Genomic DNA, 23,233 nt, shown 5'->3' on the forward strand with positions numbered 1-23,233 from the left:
TAGGGGTCCGGCCTATCGGTGTGCTAAGAGTGCTGTCCTCATAACCACTGCTCCCCAGGTAGGCCTGCAGGTGTGATTTCATAGACATGGGTGTTAATCATGGTCAAAGACTCCAGGCTAAGCCATTTTCATCAAAGTAGATAATCAGAAGTATTTCACATGGTCATCTTAGGAGAATCCTGGTTGAAAGTCACTTCTCCTGCTGGTAGTCCAGGAAATCTGGGAGAGATGTTGCTTACTCTTGATCATCCATAAAATGTGAGAAATTCCATTATCTTCTGTGGTCCTAGGGCATGATTTCAAAGATTCACTTAGGAATCAAAAGGGTCTGGAGACCTGAAAGCATTTGTTCATGTCCAGAGCTTCCCCCAAGATACTGTTCCTAGGGCAATGAGTGGTATAGATTCTGTAAGTCAATGGACTAGGTACCAGGATCTTCATAAATGGAATCACTACAGTGAAGGTTTAACACTGCTTTCTTCTTTTTCCTTCCCTCCATCACATTCCTGCTTTCCTCATTCTCTGCTGCTGCAGTTGCAAACATCCTGTGGCGAGAGGAAGGTACCAAGCTTCATTGTTTTGCGTCATGCCTGTGATCATGTGTGTGTGGTTCTATGATGGGCCATCTTTCCGTGATCTGCCATCAGCTTTCCCACACACAAAGCAGCCCTACAAGTATGGGAGCAGGAAGTCAATGTCAAATTCAAGTGGCATATGCATTGAGTCAAATTTAAAATATACTCATGTCTTTAATGAGAAGTTTTTAAATGCAAAGCTTTCATTAAAAGTGGCTTGTAACCTCTGCTGAAGCAGAACAGTTGGTAGGGGTTCCTGGTCAGATCTGGGCCTTAAACTTTTTTCCAGTAGCTGACTGGTGTTGGGTTTAGTGCTTTGCTTATCTTGTGTGGTTTTAAAAAGACAAAAAAAGTTGTAGATCTCTACTAGATAGTCACTGTACCTTAAATATGCTTTGATTGAGGAAATGCTGAGGAAAAAAGCTGCCATGATTTCTGCCAATGTATATTTTTAAATGTATAGATGTTCAGAAACATATTTATCAAGCAAATCTTTAGTAAGTTGAGCCACATGAAGTTGCCATTTTTATGTATCAAAGTGGTCTAATATTGACAATTTCATATGGCTGAAAATAGAGTGGGCATGTGTGGGAGCTGGTGGCAGAGCCTGAGTCACTGTGTGGGGTGTAGGTGCATGCCCGGGTCCCAGTCCCCACTGTGTCCCCACAACCAGATCTGAGTCCAAATCCCCTTGTGGCAACTCATTCTCCAGCTCAGTGGGCAGCAGCAGGAGGTACCATGTGATTGATGGGTTAAGCACAAAATCTCCCTGTTTGAAAACCAAGACATTTCCCATCTCATTTTTTCCTCAAGAACTTCACACGGTGTTACCTGCAGTCTGGCATATGCATGCAGACACATACTCAGAACAATTTCATGACAGTCAGGCACTAAAGCTGACATGATAAGTCTGGGAACAAAACAAAGGCAGAGCCCAGAAAATGAGGAACTGCTGTCAGTAGCAACAGTCGCTGATTACGGCGGCCCGTTAGGCTCTCACAGCTGCTGAACTAGCAGCACCTAGGCTGAGATGCACAGTGACTCAAGTGTTTAAGAGGTGGTGTTTTCCTTAGGGGAGGCTACTACAAAGGGTCTCAAGTTTCAGAAGTAGAGACCTGCCAAGAATGCAAGAGGCCCTATGGGATGTGAAATCAGCTATAAAGACCCAAGTGCCCGCTAAAGACCCACAACTGCCTTGGGGCATAGTGTTGGCAGGTATATTGAACAATTGAGCAGTGAACAAATTCCATCCTGCCTGGGTAGCTAGATGTCTGTACCCTTCATTCCTGAAACTCGAGGTCTGGAGATAGGGATAGGGAGCCAAAGTGAAGAGGCCAGCAGGCCTCAGGGGACACTCAAGTCTCAACAGGAGAAATGAGAACAGACAAAAGCAAAAACAGCTCCTTCGGGCCCTCTTAGCAGAAGCTACACTCAGGCAGCTTCCAGGGAGCTGGATCGGGAGGCTGGGTATCCCGTGAGGTCAATTACTTGTTGAATGACTGTTGAGCCTCATATTCCAGGGCCGACTGTGAGCAAGGCCAAGGCACTGCACTCAGCCCAGAATGTAGCTATAGCCACAAACCCCATGTGGGCTCTATTATGCTTTCAATCTTATGTTGGTTCTTCCAACTACCGATTTTCTAAGCAGCCTTGGGAGGCTGTTCCTGGAGTTTGTGGCTTAGTGGGGACTTTGGCCCACTCTGGCCCCTAGGTTTGCATGGAAGCAGTTTGCCAGGTGACAGAGTACAGAAGAGAAGTTCCTGCTGTGGGTGAGATAGATGGGGTCAGGGCAGGTGTGTGCTGGAGTGCTGGCTCCAAACACTGACATGCTGTGGAGCTAAGACTGACTCTTGGCAGGAGGTGAGCTTCATCTGGCTTTCGAGAAACAGGCTGCGCAGCACCCCTGATTCCCCAGGGATTGCTTATGGAGAGCTATGCTGGATACTCCCTGGTGTTCGCAGCTTCTGAGAGGCTGGGTTCCAGCTGTTCCTGGTGGCAGGAGCCCTCCTGCCCAGAGCCTGTCTCAGCACAGACGCTGGAGGCGGCTGAGGTTTATCATAGAGTCAGCCCCTTGTTCAACAGCAAGGACCACTCACATTAGTGCCTCTGGGTGCCAAGGACCCAAGGCCCAGAAAACTGCATGCAGAGTTGTTGGAAAAAAGTAAAACAGTGATTCCTGTTTTGTTGTTTTCTAACTCACTAAAAAGTTGCCCAGATAGTCCATTAAACCAGCATACCAGTTTTCTCAGCATGCTAAAAAAAAACAAAAAAAAAAACAAACAACAAAAAAAAAAACTAGAAAAGAGATTTTCTACATATTTAACCTAGAATTTACAAAGATCTTAATGTTTTAGATTTAAAAGAAATGAAGAAAGGAAGGGAAAAGGGGAGAGAGAAATAAGGAGACAGAGTCGGGAGGAGACAGAAAGACAGGGAGAAGGACAGAGGGAAGGAGCGCTCTAGAGCTTACATCTCTTTGTACCTTGTTCCCCCTTTATAGAGACAGAACGAGGGACAGAGGCAGGAAGGCAGGGCCCAGGGTCTAGCCCCAGCTCTGGCACAGAGACGGGTGGCCTCAGCAAGCCCCTTTCCCTCCTTGGACCTCAGTTTATCTTTAAAATAAGGAGGCTGAGCTAGCTGGTCCCCAAGGCCCCTTCTCAGCTGGTTTGCTTAGACCTTCTCCCCAGACAGCTACAGCCCTGGGCCAGGGTCGGAGCAGGCAGAGGGGCATGACTGGAGTGTAGGCTCTGCTGCCTGGCACAGGTTGCCACAGAGAAACGGTGTGGGGAGGTGGGGGGGGGGGTGCAGTGGGGAACAGAAGTGACAGCAAGCTGTCTGGAAAGAGGGGTTGGCCAGCACAGCCAGGACGAAGTTTGGGCAATGGGCAGCATTCTTAGGACTCCACATTCCAGGAAGTGACACTGTACATACATGGGTTGAAAAAAGCAAATGAAATCCTTTGCTGCTTTGGCATCCACTGATCCATCCTGATGTGACTAGTATATACTAAACAATCAAGGGAGGCTTTCCCTTTTAGAACAGGAAAGGTCAAATGTACATCAAAGCCAAGGCTTTTATCTGAAAACCTGTGGCCAACCCTAGTTGACTTAGGGCAGCTGTACGTAGCCTGTGACATGCTTTACTGATTCATAGTCCTTGGGGCCCTCTCTGCCCCCATCCAGCTACGAGCTGGCTGCTCATTCTACCCCACCCTGACCAGGAATTGCATCTCGTGCCTGCACCAGATGCATCCACGTGGCCGGTTTCTTGTGTGTTCCATGCTGCGTGTGACCCTGCCCGGGGGCCGACTGCTTGGAGGGCATGCCCATTCCATTTGCTCCTCCCAGGCCTCAGCGTGGGAAACATGTTCTATGTCTTCGCTGACGACGGCATCATCGTCATCCATCCTGTGGACTGTGAGATCCAGAGGCACCTCAAACCCACGGAAAAGATTTTCATGAGCTATGTAAGTATCTGTGCCTGGGGCAGCTTCTACATCATACACAGGCAAAATCCTAAAAGTCCATCTTTAACCAGGCATGCCATTTGATTTCTAAAATTCCATTTGCTACATGTGGTGTGGTTCCAAATTTTTTCCCAGGCTAAGAGATGAATAGATGAGGCCGAGAATTTTAAACTCTCATTCCTTCATCTAGAAGCCACTTCTCTGCATTGAGCCTCAGGTGAGGCCCAGGCGGTACAAATGGATTCCTGGCCTCCAGAAATGCACAGTCAAACGATGGAGACAGCAATGTGAACAGACAGCTGCCAAACAGGTGTTTTCTCAGTAGCCTTCAGGAAACTAAGGCCAGGTAGAAAATAACGATGGAACATTCAGTGGGCAGAGGCAGGAGAGATGATTGCTGATAGCGGATCCAGGAAAGCCCTTCCAGGATAGCCTTAGGAGGCCTTCCCCAGGGCTGTGGCCCCCACACCAGGCCTCTGTTCCTCTGGCTTGTTTCCCACTTGGCCTTGCAGGATACCCTGAGCTCCTTGAGGATAGGACTGTAGTGTTGAATCCCAAAGGGTCATGTCAATCCCCGATATGCCTTCCCCTTGGGGATACAGTATGTCCTCAGTTGTACACAATGAAATAACTGTGCACAATTCACTCAGTGAATAGTTATGGGCTTGGAGCCCGTGGAGGAAGTGAGCTTGGCCCAGGCAAGTTCCTAAAGCATTGCTGTGCTAGCTATTGGTATATCTCAGGCTGTTCCATTTCTCACATTTGTGGCTTTGGGAAAAGCTGTTTTCCAGGCTGTTTGATTTGAGTTAATTATTTTTTAGAAGTGTTATTTCCCATCAGTGTTCCTTCTATATATTAATAACAGCTATGAAGCCAGTTAGAAAGAGTTCTAGCAATTAGGTTTAAATAATTGCACTCCATCACATTGGCACAAATTTCTCATATATTTGTAGTAACCTAACCTGTAACTTGGAGGGACTCTCTCAAATCCTAACTGGGATTCAGTTTTCCTAGATAAGCTAGACACAAGACACAGAGAGGTCCTGAAGGTGTTTCAGGCAATATAAGACTGTGGTGAGCTGGGGAATGATCCCAAAGAACGATTTTTGCATCTAGAAAATGCTCAAACACCCAGCGAGAGTTACAATGGGACAAGCCTCTTCTTTAAGGGCTGGTGAGTAGGAGATTGGTGCATCCCACGTCAGGCCTCTCTGCTGGCTTTGATGTCTACTTTTTCCAGAAGGAAGCAGCGTGATGTCACAGAAAAAGGCATAGGCTTCAGAGTCAGGTAGACTTGGGTTCAAATCCCACCTCTGTAGACTAAGTAGCTTTAGAAAAGTTACCTAGCCTCTCTAAGCCGCAATTGTCTCATAGGCAAATTGGGATTATATAAGGATTAAATATGAGAACAAGAGTAAAAGGGGAGAGACTAGTTTCAAAGCTATTGTAGTCACCTAGGAGAGAAATGGGGGTGACATGAGAGAACCAAGCAGGAGCTGGAGAAGAAGTTTCTGAGATAAAGACAGATCTGGGTGCCATTAGCATGTGAGTGTTGGCCAAATGGGACAGAAAAGGGCGTGTGCAAGTGATTTGAGATGGGCAGCTAGAACAGAACCCTGGGGTCACCAACAGTTCAGGGACAGGCAGACTAAAAGGAACCACAAAGAAGATTGAGACAGAGTTGGGCCACAGTCATAAGGAAAACCATGAGACTGTATATCATGTAAGACAAGGGAAAAGAAGGTCCCCTTTTTCACTCATTTTTCTGTCAACAAATACATTTTAAGCACTGACTCTGTGCCAGGCACTGTACTAGGTGCTAATCATATAGCAGTGAACCAAAGACCTGCCCTCAAGGAACTTACAATCTAGTGAAAGGAGGAAAGGCTGTGCCCAGGTAGACAAATGAATGCAGAAAGTCAAGTGGTAAATGAAAAATGCAGCTGGTAAGAGAGTAAGGGTACAAGGAGAGCTGAGATAGACGAGGTCAGAGAAGACTTCCCAATAGGGTGACACTAAGCAGAGACCTGAAGGAAATGAGAGAATAAACCCTGTAGATATCTGGGGAAGAACATTCCAAGCAAAAGGAACAGACAAGGCAAAGGCCCTGGTGCAGGAGAGCAGCATGATGGAGGAGTGCTGAGCACGCCCATGGCGTGGAGTGGGGTGGGTAAGAGAGAAAATCAGGAGACTGAATGTAGAGGGCCTTGTAGGAAAGACTTGGGATTTTATTCTGAGCAAGGAAGAATGTTATTGGGAGTGAGGGGAAATTGAGAAAGAGGAGTCACATGATCTGACTTGAATTTTACAATGATCCCTGTGGCTGCTGTGTCAAGAACAGGTTGGGAGGCTAGGGTGGAATCCAAGAGCATGTCTGGATGCTATAGCAGTCACCTGAGTGGCAGGTAGTGTGGCTTGAGCCAGGGTGATGGAGCAGAAATGGTCAGAGCCTATTTCTGGATATATTGTGAAGGTAAATCTGAAATGACTTGTGAGACATTGGATGGGGCCTGCGGTTAGAGGCATCAAGGATGGCCTCACTTCACTAGATTGTGAGGTTTTGGCCTACGGAAGTAAAACAGTGGAATTGCCAGGTTTTCAGTAGAATGAGTAGGATTAGGACGTAAAGCTAAGAGTTGATTTTGAACAACCAAGTGGAGCTAGGCAGTTGGTTATTCAAGTCTGGAGTTTGGGGGAAGAGGCCTGAGCTAAAGGTATGAATTGGGAGTTGTGAGCACATAGATTGTATTTAAAGCCATAGGTTTCAATGAGATTAACAAGGGGGTGGATTTTAGAGAAGAAAGAAACTTAGGCGTGAATCCTGGACACGCTGGCATATAGAGATCAGCACACTGAGCAGAGTCCAGCAACAGAGGATCAGCCACTAAAGTAGGATGGAGGGGAGGGAACAGAGGAAGAGTCAACACAGGTTTAATGTAGTAAGTGAGGAGTCCGTGTTGACCTTGGGGAGAACAACATCAGCTGTGAGGACTACAGCCCTCTAGAGTGTTAAGGAGCATGCAAGAGGTGGGAAGTGGAGAAGGAGTATAGGCAACTCTTTCAGAAGTTGGGCCATCAACAGAAGTTTTTAAAATGAGGATGAGGAGAGGAAGAAGGTAGCGTACAGAATAGAAGAACATGGACCTGGAAGCTGCTAACTGAGTGGGTGCAAAGGGAGTTTTAGCCCCAAAAGGTTAAAGGAATGTTAATTGAGAAGTCGGTGATGTTGGAGGGCTTGGGTACCCTGTTCTATGGATCCAAAGGATTCTAAGAGAGAGGAAGAAAGGCACAGAGGAGGGTCAGAGGAGAGGGTACCTAGAGATATTGGAGGGAAAGGGCAATTAAGAAGATATATGACAGCCTATCTCCTTTGCAGGAGGAAATCTGTCCTCAAAGAGAAAAAAATGCAACCCAGCCCTGCCAGTGGGTATCTGCAGTCAACGTCCGGAACCGGTATATCTATGTGGCCCAGCCAGCACTGAGCAGAGTCCTTGTGGTGGACATCCAAGCCCAGAAAGTCCTACAGGTACACCTCTTTAATGGAGTGAGGAAAACTTCAAATTCTTGTGCACAGCCTGCCACGTTCTTCTTTGCTTTCTGCATACTCCCCAGCTCCTGTGCCAGGTGGTCAGACTGAAGGGAGAAAAGATTCATGTGTAATTATTCATTGATTGTCTACTATGTAGGGAAACAGCCATGAATGAGCAACAATGTCCCTAGAACTCATATTCTAGTTGGGGAACAGACCATAAATCAGAATTTTAGAGAACTGTAAGTAATAAGGACTGTGAAAAACCAGGTTCCAAGCAAAAGAGGAACTGGAAGCCTATTTTCAATTGGCCTTCTCCCTCAAGGTGAATGAGATGCCAGGTTAGGACCAAGACTCTGAGAGAAGGCACAGTGATGAGGGGTAGAGTGGGAGGATGAAGTCTGGCCAAGCAAGGGCCCACTCACACAGGGCCTCGGAGGCCAGTCAGGAGCTAAAACAAAGCCCAAGGTGAGGACATTTCAGTGAGAAAGTCACAGAAGGACTTTCATCAGGGGATTGATCCAATCTGACTTAGATCTTTCAAGAATCAACCTGGTGGTTGTGTTAACAAACAGGAGCCGGGTGTGGTGGCTCATGCCTATAATCCGAGCACTTTGGGAGGCTGAGGTAGGCGGATCACCTAAGGTCAGGAGTTTGAGACCAGCCTGGCCAACATGGTGAAACCCCGTCTCTACTAAAAATAAAAATAAAAAAAATTAGCCAGGCGTGGTGGCAGGTGGCTGTAATCCCAGCTACTCGGGAGGCTGAGGCAGGAGAATCACTTGGCAGGAGAACCACTTGAACCCAGGAGGTGGAGGTTGCAGTGAGCCAAGATCACACCCCTGCACTCCAGCCTGGGCAACAGAGCGAGACTCTCTCAAAAGAACAGGAAGATAGATAGAGCAGGGATCTGGTCTGATGTAATCCAGGCAAGAGATGACAACAGCAGTGGGAGTGGTGAAAAATGATCAGTTTCTTGACATATCTGAAAGACTTTCTGATAGATTCTTTCTGACAGATTGAATATAAGGCTTGAGATAAAAAGGATTTGTCTTTTAACTTAAGCAACTGTAGAAGGGTGATACCATTTACAATGTGTGGTAGACTAAATAATAGCCCCCAAGATGTCCACATCCTAATCTGCAGAACCTGTGGATGTCGCCTTATATCGCAAAAGGGACTTTGCAGATGTGTTTAAATTAAGGATTTTTAAATGAGATTATCCTGGATTACCTGGATGGGCCCTAAATGCAATCACAAATGTCCTTATAAGAGAGAGGCAAAGAAAAATTTGACTGCATAGATGAAAAAGGCAATGTGAGAACTGAAACAAGATGCTGAATTGCTGTCTTTGAAGATGGGATGAAGGGGCCAGAAGCCAAGGGATACAAGAAATGCAGCTCTGGAGACTGGAGAAAGGCATGGAACCATACTCTCCCCTAGAGCCTCTAGAAGGAGTGCTGGTTTCAATTGATTTTGGCTTTCTGGTCTCCAGAACTGTAAGAGAATAAATGTGTTGTTTTAAGCCATCAAATCTCTAGTAATTGGTTACTGCAGCAATATGAAACTAATGCACTACAATAGAAGAGACTTCAGACAAGGCAGGAAGCAGATTGGGGGGTGATTTAAGTTTAAAATACTGTTAGATGTGTAAGTAGCGAGGTCAAGTAAGCAGTTAGATAAACAGGTCTGGAGTCAAAGGAGAGGCCCAAGCTAGAGATATCGATTTGCGTATTGTCACCATATGAACTGTATTAGTTCAGAAAACTGGATGAAATCACCAAGAGGTGGTATAGACAGAGAAGAGGTGAAGGCTGGAGGCCTGTAGCACTCCAACATTTAAAGATCAGTAAGGAGAGAAGAAACCAATAAAGGAGACCAAGGAGGAGTAACCTGAAAGATAGGAAAAAATTAGGAGAAAGAGAGATATTCTTGAAGCTAAAAGAAGAGTGTGTTTCAAGGGAGAGTTATGCTGTGATGAGCACGTGTATGTTATGAAGACTGAGGACTGACCATTGGATTTGGTACCATAGAGTCGTGGATCACCTTGGCAGGAACAGATAGGATAATGGTGGAATGCAAGCCTGCTGGAGTGGATTCAAGTTAGAATCGTAGGTGAGGAAATGGAGATGGTGAATACAGGCAATCATATGGAAGGGTTTTGCTGTAAAGGTGAGTAAATATAAAGAAATGAGACAATGCCTGGAAGAGAATGCCAAAATAACTTTTTTAAAGTAGGTGACATTACAGCACTATATGCTACTGAGAATAACTATTCCCACAATTCTTCTCTTTCTCTCCTCATCCTGCACTGACTCTAGGCAGGAGTCAATGAAGTCCAAAGCACACAAGTGGAGATCTAGCCCCAGATAAAATCACATTCTTTCATTATAACAGGAGGAAATGGAATATCTTACATTCAGGCACAAGTACAATAGGTGATGCAGTGGGTGGTAGTTAGATGAACTTCTTTTTGAGTTGTTTTTTCTCAGTCAAGCCTGGAGGTTTGAAGAGAGAGGTAAAAGTTGAACATGAGACTGAACTGGCCAGGCAAATATGATAGGACTGCTGGGCAACAATGAGGGCCCGCTTAAGAATTGTGGGTATAAATTTAAAGTGAGACCAGAGTTGGATCTCTTCAACAATGCTCAGTTTCCCCAGTAAAGGTTTGTTATATGAAGAAAGTTGGAAATAGCCAGGGTCGTGTTTCTCTTGGCAAATACAATGGGACATGTTCCAACTGTCTCTTTGTTATTGATTCCCCTGGCCAGAAAACATACTCTGAATAATATCAATCTTTTGAGATTTATTGAAGCTTGTTTTATGACTGAGATTATGACCAATTTTGTTAAATGTTCCATGTGCACTTTAAAAGAATGTGCATTCTGATGTTAGATACGGTATTCTATATATGTGTCAATTTTATCTACTTGGTTCATCGTATTATTCAGATCTATCCTTGGTGATTTTCTTGTCTGCTTAGTCCATCAGCTGCAGAGAGGTGTGTTAACATCTTCCACTATATTTCTCAAAGTTCTACTCATTTTTGCTTTAAAGTTATATCATTTTCCTTTTTTTCTTACAAAATATCCCTCTTTATCTCTGGTAATGCTGCTTGCCTGAAAATCTATTGTCTAACACTAGTATAGCTAAATCAGATTTATTTTAATTAGTGTTCTTATGGTATAATTGTTCCCTCCTTTTAACTTTCAACATGTCTATGTCATTATATTTAAGGTCCTCTTTTATAAAGCCATGTGTAGTTGGGTTTTTATCTAATTTAATCATCTTAGTCTTTTACTTGGAGTATTTGATCCATTTATGTTTAATGTAATTAATTATGTAGTTGATTTTTATCTACTATGTTACTTTTGTTATTTGACCTACCTGTTTATGTTGCTTTTTTCTCCTTTTTGCTTTCTTGTGGATTTGCTGAACATTTTGATTATTCTGTTGTTGATGACGTACTCTTTTATGTTGTTAACATCATAGTGATTATAACATGCATCATTGCATCAATACAGTCTCATACAAATCGTTACTTAATATCCCCAATAATGCTAGAACCATAAAACACTTCAACTCCTTCAGCCCTCCTCCCCCTTACTTTTGCATTGTTGTGGTAATGAATTTTATCTGTATTTGTAATTTAACCCCACAGGACATTAATTTATATTCACCCACACATTTGCCATTAATTCCTGAATAGTTCTAACACCAACTTTGCTTGAAGATCGGTTGGAAACAGATTCTCACAGTTTTTCTTTTCAAATATCTTTACTTTGTATTTCTCACTCAGGCCAGGCTCGGTGATTCACGCCTGTAATCCCAGCACTCTGGGAGGCCGGGGCAGGTGGATCACCTGAGGTCAGGAGTTTGAGACCAGTCTGACCAACACGGTGAAGCCCTGTTTCTACCAAAAATACAAAAATTAGCTGGGCATGGTGGTGCAGGCCTATAAACCCAGCTACTTGGGAGGCTGAGGCAGGAGAATCACTTGAACCTGGGAGGCAGAGATTGCAGTGAGCCAAGATTGCACCAGCCTGGGAGACTCCGTCTCAAAAAAAAAAAAAAAAAAAAATCTTCCTATTCTTCACTGAGTATAGAATTCTATGTTGGCAATTCTTTTCTTTCAGCATTTTAAGGTATCATTTCACTATCTTCAGTTATTTTTGTTGATAGTCTTATTGTTGCTATTTTGAAGGTGCTGTATCATTTTTCTCTACTTTTCAGATTTTTCTCTCTGATCTTTAGCAGTTTGTCATGTGTGTGCATATGGCATTCTTTGTATTTATTATGATTTGGGATTTACAAAGAATATGTGTATTTCTTGAATATGTATACTGATAATCTTTCAAAAGATTGAAAAAATGTCAGCCATTATTTTTTTCAAATATTCTTCTGCCTCATTCTCTCTCACCTCTTCTTTGGGAGCTCTGTTTAAAAGAAAAGTTAGGACTTTCCATTGTGTCCCACGTGTCTCTTTCTGCTTCAATTTGGATATGTTCTATCAACCTATCTTCTGTTTCTAATAAACCTTTTAATGGCAAACACTCTATATAGAAGATTACACTTTCCTCTGCTAGGCAAAGAGAGTAGAGACTGAATTGAAGTTTCTGTAGGGCTCAGCCTGCCTCTGATTTGCCCCTAATCCTAGGGCTTGTTCACCAGGATCAGATCTCTTGGCTGCCATAGACTTGCTGCTCAGCACATTGAGACTGTGAAAAATTCTGTCCTGAATTTAAATGATTTTTGGCTTAAGTTCTCCAGACTCCTGCTCCATACCATCTTAGAATAAGAGTATGAAATCCAGTGGGAGAAGGTTAAGCAGAAAGGAGAGAGAATAGCTAAAGTCCAAACTTGAGGGAAGTTTAACAGGATGGCTGGAGGAGAATGTGTTGTCAAGATGGTATCATTACTGATGGGTTAGGAAGCTCTTGGTAGAGGAAGACAGTGTCAGTTACTAAAGCCTTTGGTGAATGAAGAGAAGCTGGCAGGAACAAATACAGGTAGCTGGAGGCTACAAAGGACTTGGGGTATGTAAAGTCTAGAAAATAAAAACAGCCTCTACTTAAGGCTCAGGGGACAAGAGTTTTTAATTAAAGCAAGAGAGTAAAGAGAGACTTCAAAGATGGTGATGAGTGGAGAAGAGATATATTTCAGCAGGGTGGGAAAAATCAAGAGTTCAATTCTCTATACGTTAGATTGAGATCATCAACAGATGAATGAATTCTAGAGTCATTCGACTATAGAGGGTTATTAGAAGCCATGGCATTCCAGTGAAAGAGAGAAGACAGTCAAAAATGAAGTCAGAATGAAGAGGAGAAGCCAGGGAGGTGGGAGGCCACGTGAGGTAAGGAAAGGTATGTAAGGGTTTAATTATGTGGAATCTTACTGAAATGTCAAATAGGATTACAAAATGATCTCTGAATTTTGCATTAATTCAGAAACTTGGTGAAAGTGCGTTAAGGAGAAATGCTTACTTCTTTAGAAAAGTTTTGACCAATGGAGGCAGATGCAGTTTTTCTCCCCCACATCGGAGAGACTAGAATACAAGAATAGGGGTGGGTTGAAATAAAACAAAGTATAAGTTATGGTGGCTGAGGTGGGGAGGAGGAAAAGATCACTGAAACCAAGAAGGAACTAAGAAAGGAGGGCTTTGGATGACTCTTCCATGTGGATTGAAGGCACCAAACTTAGTGACCAAGTGAGTGGTAGAGAGGAAGACAGTGAGCAAAGGGAGGACTAGAATGTTGACCAGTGACAAGAAGAAGAGCAGGGGGCCATAGTCTAGTGGCATGAGCATTATAGAACAGAGGTTTTGAGCTTGTAATCTATATTATAAGAAGTAGAAAACAGCTTTCATTTGACAGGGCCATAGGAGAAGCTATATCATCAGGGGATAGCAGTACTGCAGTTCAAAAAGAGCACGTCTGCTAATGCCATAGTCTGAGTCCCAGAGACGCCAGTCAAAGACTGTGCAAGAAAGAAACTGCCCAGAGTAGAACAAAGATAGAGAGGGGTGATAATGGATGATCTCAAAGTCCACCTCAGATGACCTAGGAGGAAGGACCAACTCACCAGAATCTAGGCCACAGTAGTCGGGAAGGATGCTGAGGGTCCAAGACTTTCAGGCAGAATGAAGGAAACCTGGAGCTGGTTCCTGAGTGAAAAACTTAGCCTCTGTGTTCAGACTTTTGCCATGTTGGTCTAGGTCCCTTTAAGTAAAACATGCAGGAAATAAGGAACATTATTGACCACTAATTTTATGCCTCTGGGCCGGGCGCAGTGGCTCACACCTGTAAACTCAGCACTTTGGGAGGCTGAGGTGGGCGGATCATCTGAGGTCGGGAGTTTGAGACCAGCCTGACCAACATGGAGAAATCCCGTCTCTACTAAAAATACAAAATTAGCAGGGTGTGGTGGTGTATGCCTGTAATCCCAGCTACTCGGGAGGCTGAGGCAGGAGGATCACTTGAGCCTGGGAGGCGGAGGTTGCAGTGAGCCGAGATCGCATCATTGCACTCCAGCCTGGGCAACAAGAGCAAGACTCCATCTCAAAAAATAATAATAATAATTATTATTATTATTATTATGCCTCTGAGAAAAAAGCCAGAGGGGAAGCTTCTGCCCTGGGTTCCCAAATGGAACCATTGGCAAGGCTTCTAGACTGGCTTTCCCCTACGCCCAGGAGTGATGCCCATGCATGCAACGCCCAGAAATGACCATCATGTCAGCTTTCACAACATGTCACTATTTTTTTTCAAGTCCATAGGTGTGGACCCTCTGCCGGCTAAGCTGTCCTACGACAAGTCACATGACCAAGTGTGGGTCCTGAGCTGGGGGGACGTGCACAAGTCCCAACCAAGTCTCCAGGTATGTTGAGCACATGGAGGCTGATACCCACACTCCACTGAGAGAAGAACTCTCTCCCTATAAAATAAGTATCTCCTGCTTCCCCGGGTGGCTAATTACATTTATCCAAAATATATCCATAAAGGCTCAAGGAGAGAGTAGGAAACAGCCTCAGGCCAATGCCCCTCACAGGCAATTGATGACAGCAATAATGATGATGAATAGGATTCTGACATCACAACAATCAGAACGTGGCACCCAATCCCCATCCAGCCCCACAATCCTGCCTCTCTTGAGCCAATAGCTCCTGGGTCCCAACAGAATGAGGCTCTGGGGTCTAGAAGGGAGGCTGGAGAATAGTGTCAAAGCAAGCAGCAGATGTTAGCCAGTGAGGAAGGAGAAGCAGCAGCAATTATATCTGTAAACAAAAGCCCACTTACCAAGTGCTTACAGTGTGCTAGGGTACAGAAAAGTTCCATAATTTGCCTATGGTCCACCCTAGACAGCGTGCCTCTGGAGCCCAAACATCTAGCACTCCCTTGGGTAGAGCTTGGGCTCCAGAGATCCATGGGATCCCTTCCCCCATCAGCCAAGAAAGGTCAATAGCAACCCTGACTTGAGTAATTTCAGTATGCCCTGCCCAGCCTTGCCCATCAGGGATCCATAAGTGGAATGAGCCCTGTAAAGTGATTTGAATGCCTATTTTCTCAATTCTCCCAAAGATGGCACATAGAACCATTCTGGGTGCACAGGAGAAAAGTTAATTCATCACATATAATGGATGCCTCTGGAGATTAGGGTCTCTCTCTCTCTCTCTCTCTCTCTCTCAGAACCCAAGGTGAGAAGGGCTGCAAATGGAGCTAACTCCCCTCTAGAACCCTCTGGAACCAAGACTGGCAAGAGGGCAGAAAGACCAGGGTCTGGAGAAGCTTCCTCCTAGGGACTAACCACCTACCTGCACCTCTGCACCATTTACAACTTCAGTTTCTATATGCTGAGGCCACTGTCACACAGGGGAAGCCACCAACCATTCTTGGGCCCAGTGAGCTGACAAAAAGTAGTAATAACCTGTCAGAGAGCCTGGACACCAGAATAAAGGTCACTCAGAACAGGGTACCAGCCCAAAGAAATACAGCTGCCAGAAATACCAACAAAAAATAAGAAAGCACTTCAGAAAATTCAAGAGGAGGGGCCACCAGAAAAAAAACAAAAAAGATTTCACAGTTTAAAACTGCAATAGATGAAAAATGTGAACAGGCGCAGTGGCTCATGCCTGTAATCCCAGCACTTTGGGAGGCCAAGGTGGGCAGATCACCTGAGGTCAGGCGTTTGAAACCAGCCTGGCCAACATAGTGAAATCCCATCTCTACTAAAAATACCAAACTTAGCCAGGCGTGATGGTGCACACCTGTAGTCCCAGCTACTCCAGGGCAAGGAGAATGGTAAGAACCCAGGAGGCAGAGGTTGTAGTGAGCCAAGATGGAACCATTGCACTCCAGCCTGCACAGCAGAGCAAGACTCTGTCTCAAAAACCAAAAAAAAAATGAAAAATGCATGGTTTCTACTGAGACCCAAAATAGTAGCCTGAAAGATAAAGAACAAGAAAAGCTCTCTCAAATCACAGAGCAAACCCATGAAGAGGTTGAGCCGTGAAGTGGGAAGAACAGAAGTTTAGAAAGAAAACTATTAGAATGGAGTCAAACATTAAATAAGTTTCCAATAAAATATTCAAGTTGAAGAAACTTAATCCTGTAGATTAAAAGGAATCTACAAGTCCAGGCTAAACTGATGAGAAATGACACATCTCTTCACTAGTGATAAAGTTCCAGAACTCCAAATTTTAAGAAAAACTAATCAATCAAATTGACAGTGGACTTCTCACCTGCAATAGGCGCTGGAAGACCGTGGTATCCCATCTACATGCTCCAAGGGTTCTATTCCCAAGCAAGACGTCATTTACCTGTCAGGACAAAAGATATATGGGTATGCAGGAACTCAGGGAGCCCATCACTCATGGGCCACACCTAAGGAAAGATACTAGACAAACATCAGATGAGCCAGATTAGAGACATCAAGGTGGACAGAGATAGTGGCAAGTAATGAACCAGGAGAGGAAGATCTAAAATTAAAAGTAAAATGGATGAGGAGAGGCTATCTGGAAATGTACAATAAGTGCTAGGTGAGGACATTTGAATGAGGAGAGAGACAATGAAAGAAATTCTGATACCAAGCTGTAACTAAAGATAAATTGTTTCAGTAAAAAGAGTAGGAGCCAGGTGCAGTGGTTCATACCTGTAATCCCAGCACTTTGGGAGGCTGAGGCAGGAGGATTACTTGAGCTCAGGAGTTGGGAGACCAGCAGGAGCAACCTAGGAAAACCACGTCTCTACAAAAAAAATACAAAAATTAGCCAGGTGTGATGACACACCTGCAGTCCTAGCTACTTGAGACAGGAGAATCACTTGAGCCCAGAAGGTGGAGGCTGCAGTGAGCCGAGATCATGCCACTGCACTCCAGCCTGGGTGACAGAGTGAGACCCTGTTTCAAAAAATAATAAAAATAGGGAGTATGCAGAAAGAGGGAGTAAAAATACTCAAAACTTCACTTTAAACCTCACTGTATTGGGATAAGAGAGGATACAGAGAATGTTGTTTGAAATTGGTAGTTGAGAAGTGACTATCTATCTCATTATACCAAATATGACTGAATTCCCCAATTAAAAGCAGAGATGAGCAGACTGGGTTTAAAAACTAGCAATAACTTTTTTCCAAGAAACACACATAAAGTGATAATAAAAGGTTGCCCTTAAAGGGGTGAGAATAGTGGTGACAGGTGAACAGAAAAGCATGCATGCATGGCAGCGTCAGGCAATGTGGAATTTAGGGTTAAGAGCACTAAGCATGTTGAGAGACAGTAGGTGCTGAACAGCTGATCTATATCAAACAACATAACAAATACATAAAACAAGAGTGATTGATTAACATACAAAAGCTTGATTTAAAATATACGAAGAGACAAGATGACAGGAAAATTGAATATAAACAAGAAGTTTGGTTTAATAAAAATATAAAACGCCTTTCATCAGTCAAATAGAATTTTTTAATATGTCTCCATATAAAAAAGTATATCACTAAAGAAACTTTAAATTTTTGTAAAAGTAGATGTTATAGGCTATATTTTCTGATAATTAAGAAAACATTCCTGGATATATCTATTGGATCAAAGAGGAAATTAAAAGGAAAGCTCCAATGGTCTCAAAAGCAAAGAAAAAGAGACTATTTCGTATCAAAATTTACAGGATACAGAGAAAGCTGTACCAAGGAATTCTTGGGGCTTAAAAGCCTGAAAAGGAAGTATTTAAGAAATTGAAAGAGAACAAAACTTGCAAGAAAGAATAGAGACTAAAATTAATAGAAAGCAAAACCAAAAAGATGAATCCTTCACAACCCCAGTAAAGAAAAAAGCAAACAAAAATAGACAAAATGAGGAATGAGAAAGGGAATTTTATTGCAGATACAGGAGGATGAAAAGACTTGAAAAATAGGCCAGACGTAGTGGTTCATGCCTATAATCCCAGCACTTTGGGAGGCCGAGGTGGATGAATCACCTGAGGTCAGGAGTTCAAGACCACCCTGGCCAACATGGTGAAACCCTGTCTCTACTAAAAATACAAAAATTAGCTGGGTGTGGTGGTGCACAGCTGTAATCCCAGCAACTCAGGAGGCTGAGGCAGGAGAATCGCTTGAACCCAGGAGGTGGAGGTGGAGATTGCAGTGAGCCGAGATCGCATCACTGCACTCCAGCCTGGGTGACAGAATGAGATTTTATCTCAAAAAATAACACTACATTGCAACTCTGAGGCAACAAATTTTAGAACCTAGAGGAAATGAGTGAATGCTTGCAAAATGTTTAAAAAAAATTAACTGACTTATGAAAAGAGAAACTTGAGCTAGAGCAATTAGCATGGATTTTTTTAAAGAAAAATCTATCATAGAAAAATGTACAGCTGAGTTTTGTCAAGTCCTCAAAATATAATTTTACTTGAACTATCCCAAGACCATGGGGTGAAAATGTACAGTTCCTTAGTTTGTTTTAAATAGCCAGTGTTATTGTGATTATAAAACCTGATTTAAAATAGTATAAAAAATAAAACTGTAGACTAATCTCACTTATAAATACAGAGGCAGAATTCCGTTTTTAATTCTAACATACTATTAGAAATAGAGTCCAGGATGAGAACTCAAACAGGTTTTGTGGGGTTGCGCTAGTTTGTGCTCGGGGTGTTCTGACTCCGACTCATTTCCTAATTCTTACTGGATTCCAAAGCTTTGAGGATATTTTTTAAGACGTTCAGGCTTATGACCCTTAGTAGTACAAGGATTTATCTGGCTTTGAAGTTCATGGGCTCAGTGATTACAAACAAAGAGATGCAAACTATCACTGTTGAAATAGTTTTATGGTGTTTCTAAAGATTTTATATTGAAACTTAATGTTTAGATTCACTGAGCTCCTAAAGAAAATAGAATATAAAGTTTTGTTTGAGAAAAGTTGACTTGTTAAATTCTTTTTAATTGAATTCAAATTAAAGCGCATTGAAACCACATGGCTTGTGATTTTTTAAAATGAATAAATTATGAAGAATTGGTTTTGGTTACAGGAATGACTGGAATCCAAGAGATGACTTGGACCCATGTCCTTGTCTAACATACAAATCCAGGAATATTATGCAAGGATAATTTATTTTAAAAAGGGAGTTTCACAGGAGAGATGCATGTGTATAAACAAACACTACACACACACACAAAGAAAAAGACATAGAATCCAGGAATGTGTCTAAATGCTCAAGCAGGGAACACATTCCCAGGATGCAATGATGGTTCACTGTCAGAAAATCAGTCAATATTATTCATAACACCAACAAATTGAAAGAGAAAACAAACATGTAGGATGTTTTCAGTAAATACTGAAAAGACATTTGATTAAATACAGCAGGCATTCTTAATAAAAAGCCTAAAAATAGGAATAGAAGGAAATTCTTTAAATACAATAAAGACTACTTCTCCAAAACCAATAACCAATAGTTTAGTTTATCTTTGCCTAAATGACAAAACACTGAAAGCATAATACCAGGAATTACAGCATGATGCTTCCCTCCTCATAACTGGAAAGTCTAGGATATGCATTATCACCAAAAAAAGTATGAAATCATTTGAATAAACGTATCTTCGTCACTGTGGGCTAGGGTTGAAGAAACCAGTGCTTACAAAAACTGCTCCTGGAAATTCAACTGGCATAGCCTTTGTGGTGAGCAATTGGGAAGTGTGAACCAAAAGCCTGAAAGAGTAAATTTTTTTTGAGACAGAATCTCACTCTGCACCCAGGCTGGAGTGCAGTGGCACAATCTTGGCTCACTGCAACCTCCTCTTCCCGGTTCAAACGATTCTCGTGCCTCAGCCTCCTGAGTAGCTGGGATTACACATACATGCAACTACACCCAGCTAATTTTTGTATTTTTTGTAGAGATGGGGTTTCACCATATTAGCCAGGCCGGTCTCAAACTCCTGACCTCAAGTGATCTGCCCCCCCTCAGCTTCCCAAAGTACTGGGATTACAGGTGTGAGCCACCATGCCTGGCCAGTGAAAGAGTAATTTTTGATCCAGCTACTTGACTTCTTAGAATTTTTCCAAAGGCCATAATCATGGATGTGGACAAAAATTGAGCTATGACATTATTTTTAATCTCTCACAAATACAATGTTTGTTACTGCATTGTATTTGCGAGAGATTAAAAATAATATCCTAATATTGTTTCTAAATATCCAACACTGAAGGATTTGTTGAACACACTTTGGGAAGACTACATGAACGTATTTGTACAAATGAGGCACCCTCCACCAAAGCCCTCCTCAGCACCCAGGTTTGGAAGGTTTGTCATGTTTTCTAATGCTGCCCAGCACTCTCTGGCCCACTCCCTTTCTCAGGCCAGCTTTTAGCTGCCTCCCAGCCTGTCCTCTGGATACCATGTTCTCCCACCCCTCCACATGCCACTTCCCAGCTGGCTCCATACACCCCTCTGAGGGAGATGCCCAGCCTTCCTGTCCCCACCCTGCCAACTGATGGGCATATCCTGAGATTCAGGCACATGCATGCATCTCCTGTACCAAGCCCATACCGCAGCAAATACGAGGGGCTTGACAGTTATCTTTAGGGCACTGTGGGCCCAGCTGTGTGTCAGGACACAAGAAAAAGCCGAGGAGGAACCTGTGACTCAGAGAAACGAGGCTGACATGCCCACATCAGTTCAATGGCCCATGGCACTGCGCTTTGATGAAGTAACCTCTGAATATAGGGTGTCAGAGCAGTGAAGCGTGAATGACACTGACCGATGACAGGCCTGTAATTTTCCATCTCTACTATGAGCTAAAATGACAGGCCTGATACCAAGCAATGATTGCGTGGCTTCTTGGAATTCCCTGGCATTTTCTTTTCAGACTCTCTAAGACCCAGTTTCCTAATGCTGATATTTTCTTAACACCCACTTCTATGAGTTTTTTTCCTATGAACTTGCCGTAGAAGTAATCATTTGGCCTCTTAAAAAAAATCACAGAGAAATAACCTAATGCAACATGAGGACTGCCTCAAGCCTGAAACTCATGGCTTGCTTCACTCCAGCCCAGCACTCTGCCTGCTGACTGCAGAGGAAAGCAAGAGGAAAAAAGACACAAGCCTCCAGCCTGCCTGAGGAGGCAGGCCAGGTGCTGTTTGTTTCGTCATAAAAGTAAAAGCCAGAAGGCAGCTCCATTCCTAAAAAGTAGAAGCATCCAGAGCTCTCAGGCATGGGAGTCACAAGCCCCTACCAGAGTCAGCTCTCACCCTGCAGGCCAAGCCTCAGGCTGCAGAAATCTAGACCCTCCTTTCTACACATATGGCCACAATATCATGATTAGAAAAAGTGTCTCACCTTCCTGTTCAGGGGCCCAGCATCTGCCTCCTCTCCTGCACAGAGGGTCTGGGCTTCTCCTCGGGGCCTGTAAGTTGGCCAAGCCCCTCATCGGGCCACTGGTCTGCTGCTTTCTGGGCAGTAGCCTAGAACTTGAAGGCTGATGAGCATATGCAGAAGGCAGGAGGACACAGTCTGGCTGGCTTGGGCCTCACTAGCTGACAGAGGGGCTGCCCAGCCTGACCACAGGGGTTTCATGGCAGGGACTCTGGACCACTCACTCATCCTATCTGACTTCACACACCACCTGGCTTCTGCTCAGAGCAGCCATTGTGCCTTCCCTGACTGAGTGCAGCTGGGACACACACCAGGGAAAGGCTCTTGTCTCCTGCCGAGTCCACAGGGGAGAAAGCATTACCTCCAGGGAAACAGAGGCAGCCGTGCTCTGTCACTACCAATTTGTACAAGGCACAGGGCCTAATTGTTTACTTTCTACAGCAAGTCTCCTGTGTGAGACCAGGACCTCTTCCCAGCATTCTAATTGCAAGACATCTAAACAGCCCAGCATCTCAGAGTGGCATCCCGCAGGATGTCTGCTTTCTCTCATCAATCCTGGAGTCGCACCTCAGAGAATGCCTGTGAGCAGCATCCGACAGAGACTACCAACAAACTGGCCCAGGCATCTGGCACCAGAGAAAAATGAATTCCCAATAGACAGTTCCACCACTTGACATTTTCATGATTAAAAGCCCTCTCCCACTTTCCCTAGCATGGCTTACATGTTGAGAAGGTAGGATTCCCCATTGCGAGAGGAGGTGGTCTCTGAGCAACCACAGTGATGTTTCCATTCTGCAGACGTCCCTTGGAAACCCCACCACCACCCCTCAGGTTCTCACTCTGCCATCATGGTGGCTGACAAAGTGCAGCAAGGCAGGCTTAACCATGGGGCAGAAGCAATTCGGGCAATCAGTCCTGTCCCACCACTTCCTCTTTATCGAGAAGAATGGGTCCCTGCCTAGGATGTTCCTGAACTGCTCCCACTTTGCTCCTGCCTCTTCCCTGAGATTGAGATTTGTTAGTCTTCTCTCTCCCAAGCACCCCTCTGCTTGGGTGACTCCACCTGAGCATACAGGTGTCTCCAGGTTCAGCCCCCACCTGCATGGGCCCTCACTAGGATTCCCACTCTGTGTTGTAGGTGATCACAGAAGCCAGCGCCGGCCAGGGCCAGCACCTCATCCGCACACCCTTCGCAGGAGTGGATGATTTCTTCATTCCCCCAACAAACCTCATCATCAACCACATCAGGTGAGACTGGCCCATGATGCCTCTAAGGCACTCCCCACTCCAGCTCAGCCCTGCAAGGGGCAGCTTTCCCCAGCATGGGACCTGCTCATTTCTCTGTCTCCTCCACTCCTCCTATGCTGGATTTGGACTCCATCACGAAGGAACAGAGAAGGTCCACTAAAACAGACCCAGAGCCTAGTCCTCATTGCTTGGGGTCAGTAACTCTATTATACTGAAGGCACCCAGCTCCTAATGCCCTCAGTGGCCCAGAAAGGTCAGGAAGTCCCATCCTTAAGGTAAAGGCAGCAGAGGAAAGAAAGAAACAGTAGCGGTAAATTGAGCACCCTCTGCTTGCTAGACACAAAAATCTAGTCCAAGTGGTCTTAACCCCTATGTTATAGATGAGGATCAGAGAAGTTAAGACACTGAGCAATGTCACACAGCTAGGAATTGGCAAAGTCAGACTAAATGTAAACCCAAGTCTTATTTCAGTGCACCATTCTTCCACATTCCCATCTAACCACAGCCCATAATACTTTAGGAACCCCCAGAGCATCTGTGCGAGGAGCCCACAAAGAGACAAG

At 44.1% G+C, this 23,233-nt stretch overlaps 1 protein-coding gene and 1 long non-coding RNA gene across 6 annotated transcripts in view; one reads left to right on the top strand and one right to left on the bottom strand.

Annotated features, from left to right (window-relative positions):
* FSTL4 (follistatin like 4) overlaps positions 1 to 23,233 on the top strand; it is a 421,165-nt gene that overhangs the window by 389,967 nt on the left and 7,965 nt on the right. For all 5 annotated transcript variants that reach the window (XM_055233411.2, XM_063611586.1, XM_055233409.2 and 2 more), the window contains exons 11-15: positions 535 to 561; positions 3,923 to 4,041; positions 7,418 to 7,567; positions 14,339 to 14,446; positions 22,561 to 22,670. In XM_055233411.2, coding sequence (XP_055089386.1) covers positions 535 to 561; positions 3,923 to 4,041; positions 7,418 to 7,567; positions 14,339 to 14,446; positions 22,561 to 22,670 — 514 coding nt within the window. The remainder of the gene's footprint in view (positions 1 to 534; positions 562 to 3,922; positions 4,042 to 7,417; positions 7,568 to 14,338; positions 14,447 to 22,560; positions 22,671 to 23,233) is intronic.
* LOC134731696 (uncharacterized) lies at positions 126 to 14,245 on the bottom strand. Its single transcript, XR_010114168.1, has 2 exons — positions 13,652 to 14,245; positions 126 to 669 (listed from the first exon to the last, which is right to left on the bottom strand). It is a non-coding gene; the product is annotated as an uncharacterized lncRNA (long non-coding RNA).

The sequence above is a fragment of the Symphalangus syndactylus genome, chromosome 11, assembly GCF_028878055.3.
Source record: "Symphalangus syndactylus isolate Jambi chromosome 11, NHGRI_mSymSyn1-v2.1_pri, whole genome shotgun sequence".
Taxonomy (NCBI): Eukaryota; Metazoa; Chordata; class Mammalia; order Primates; family Hylobatidae; genus Symphalangus; species Symphalangus syndactylus.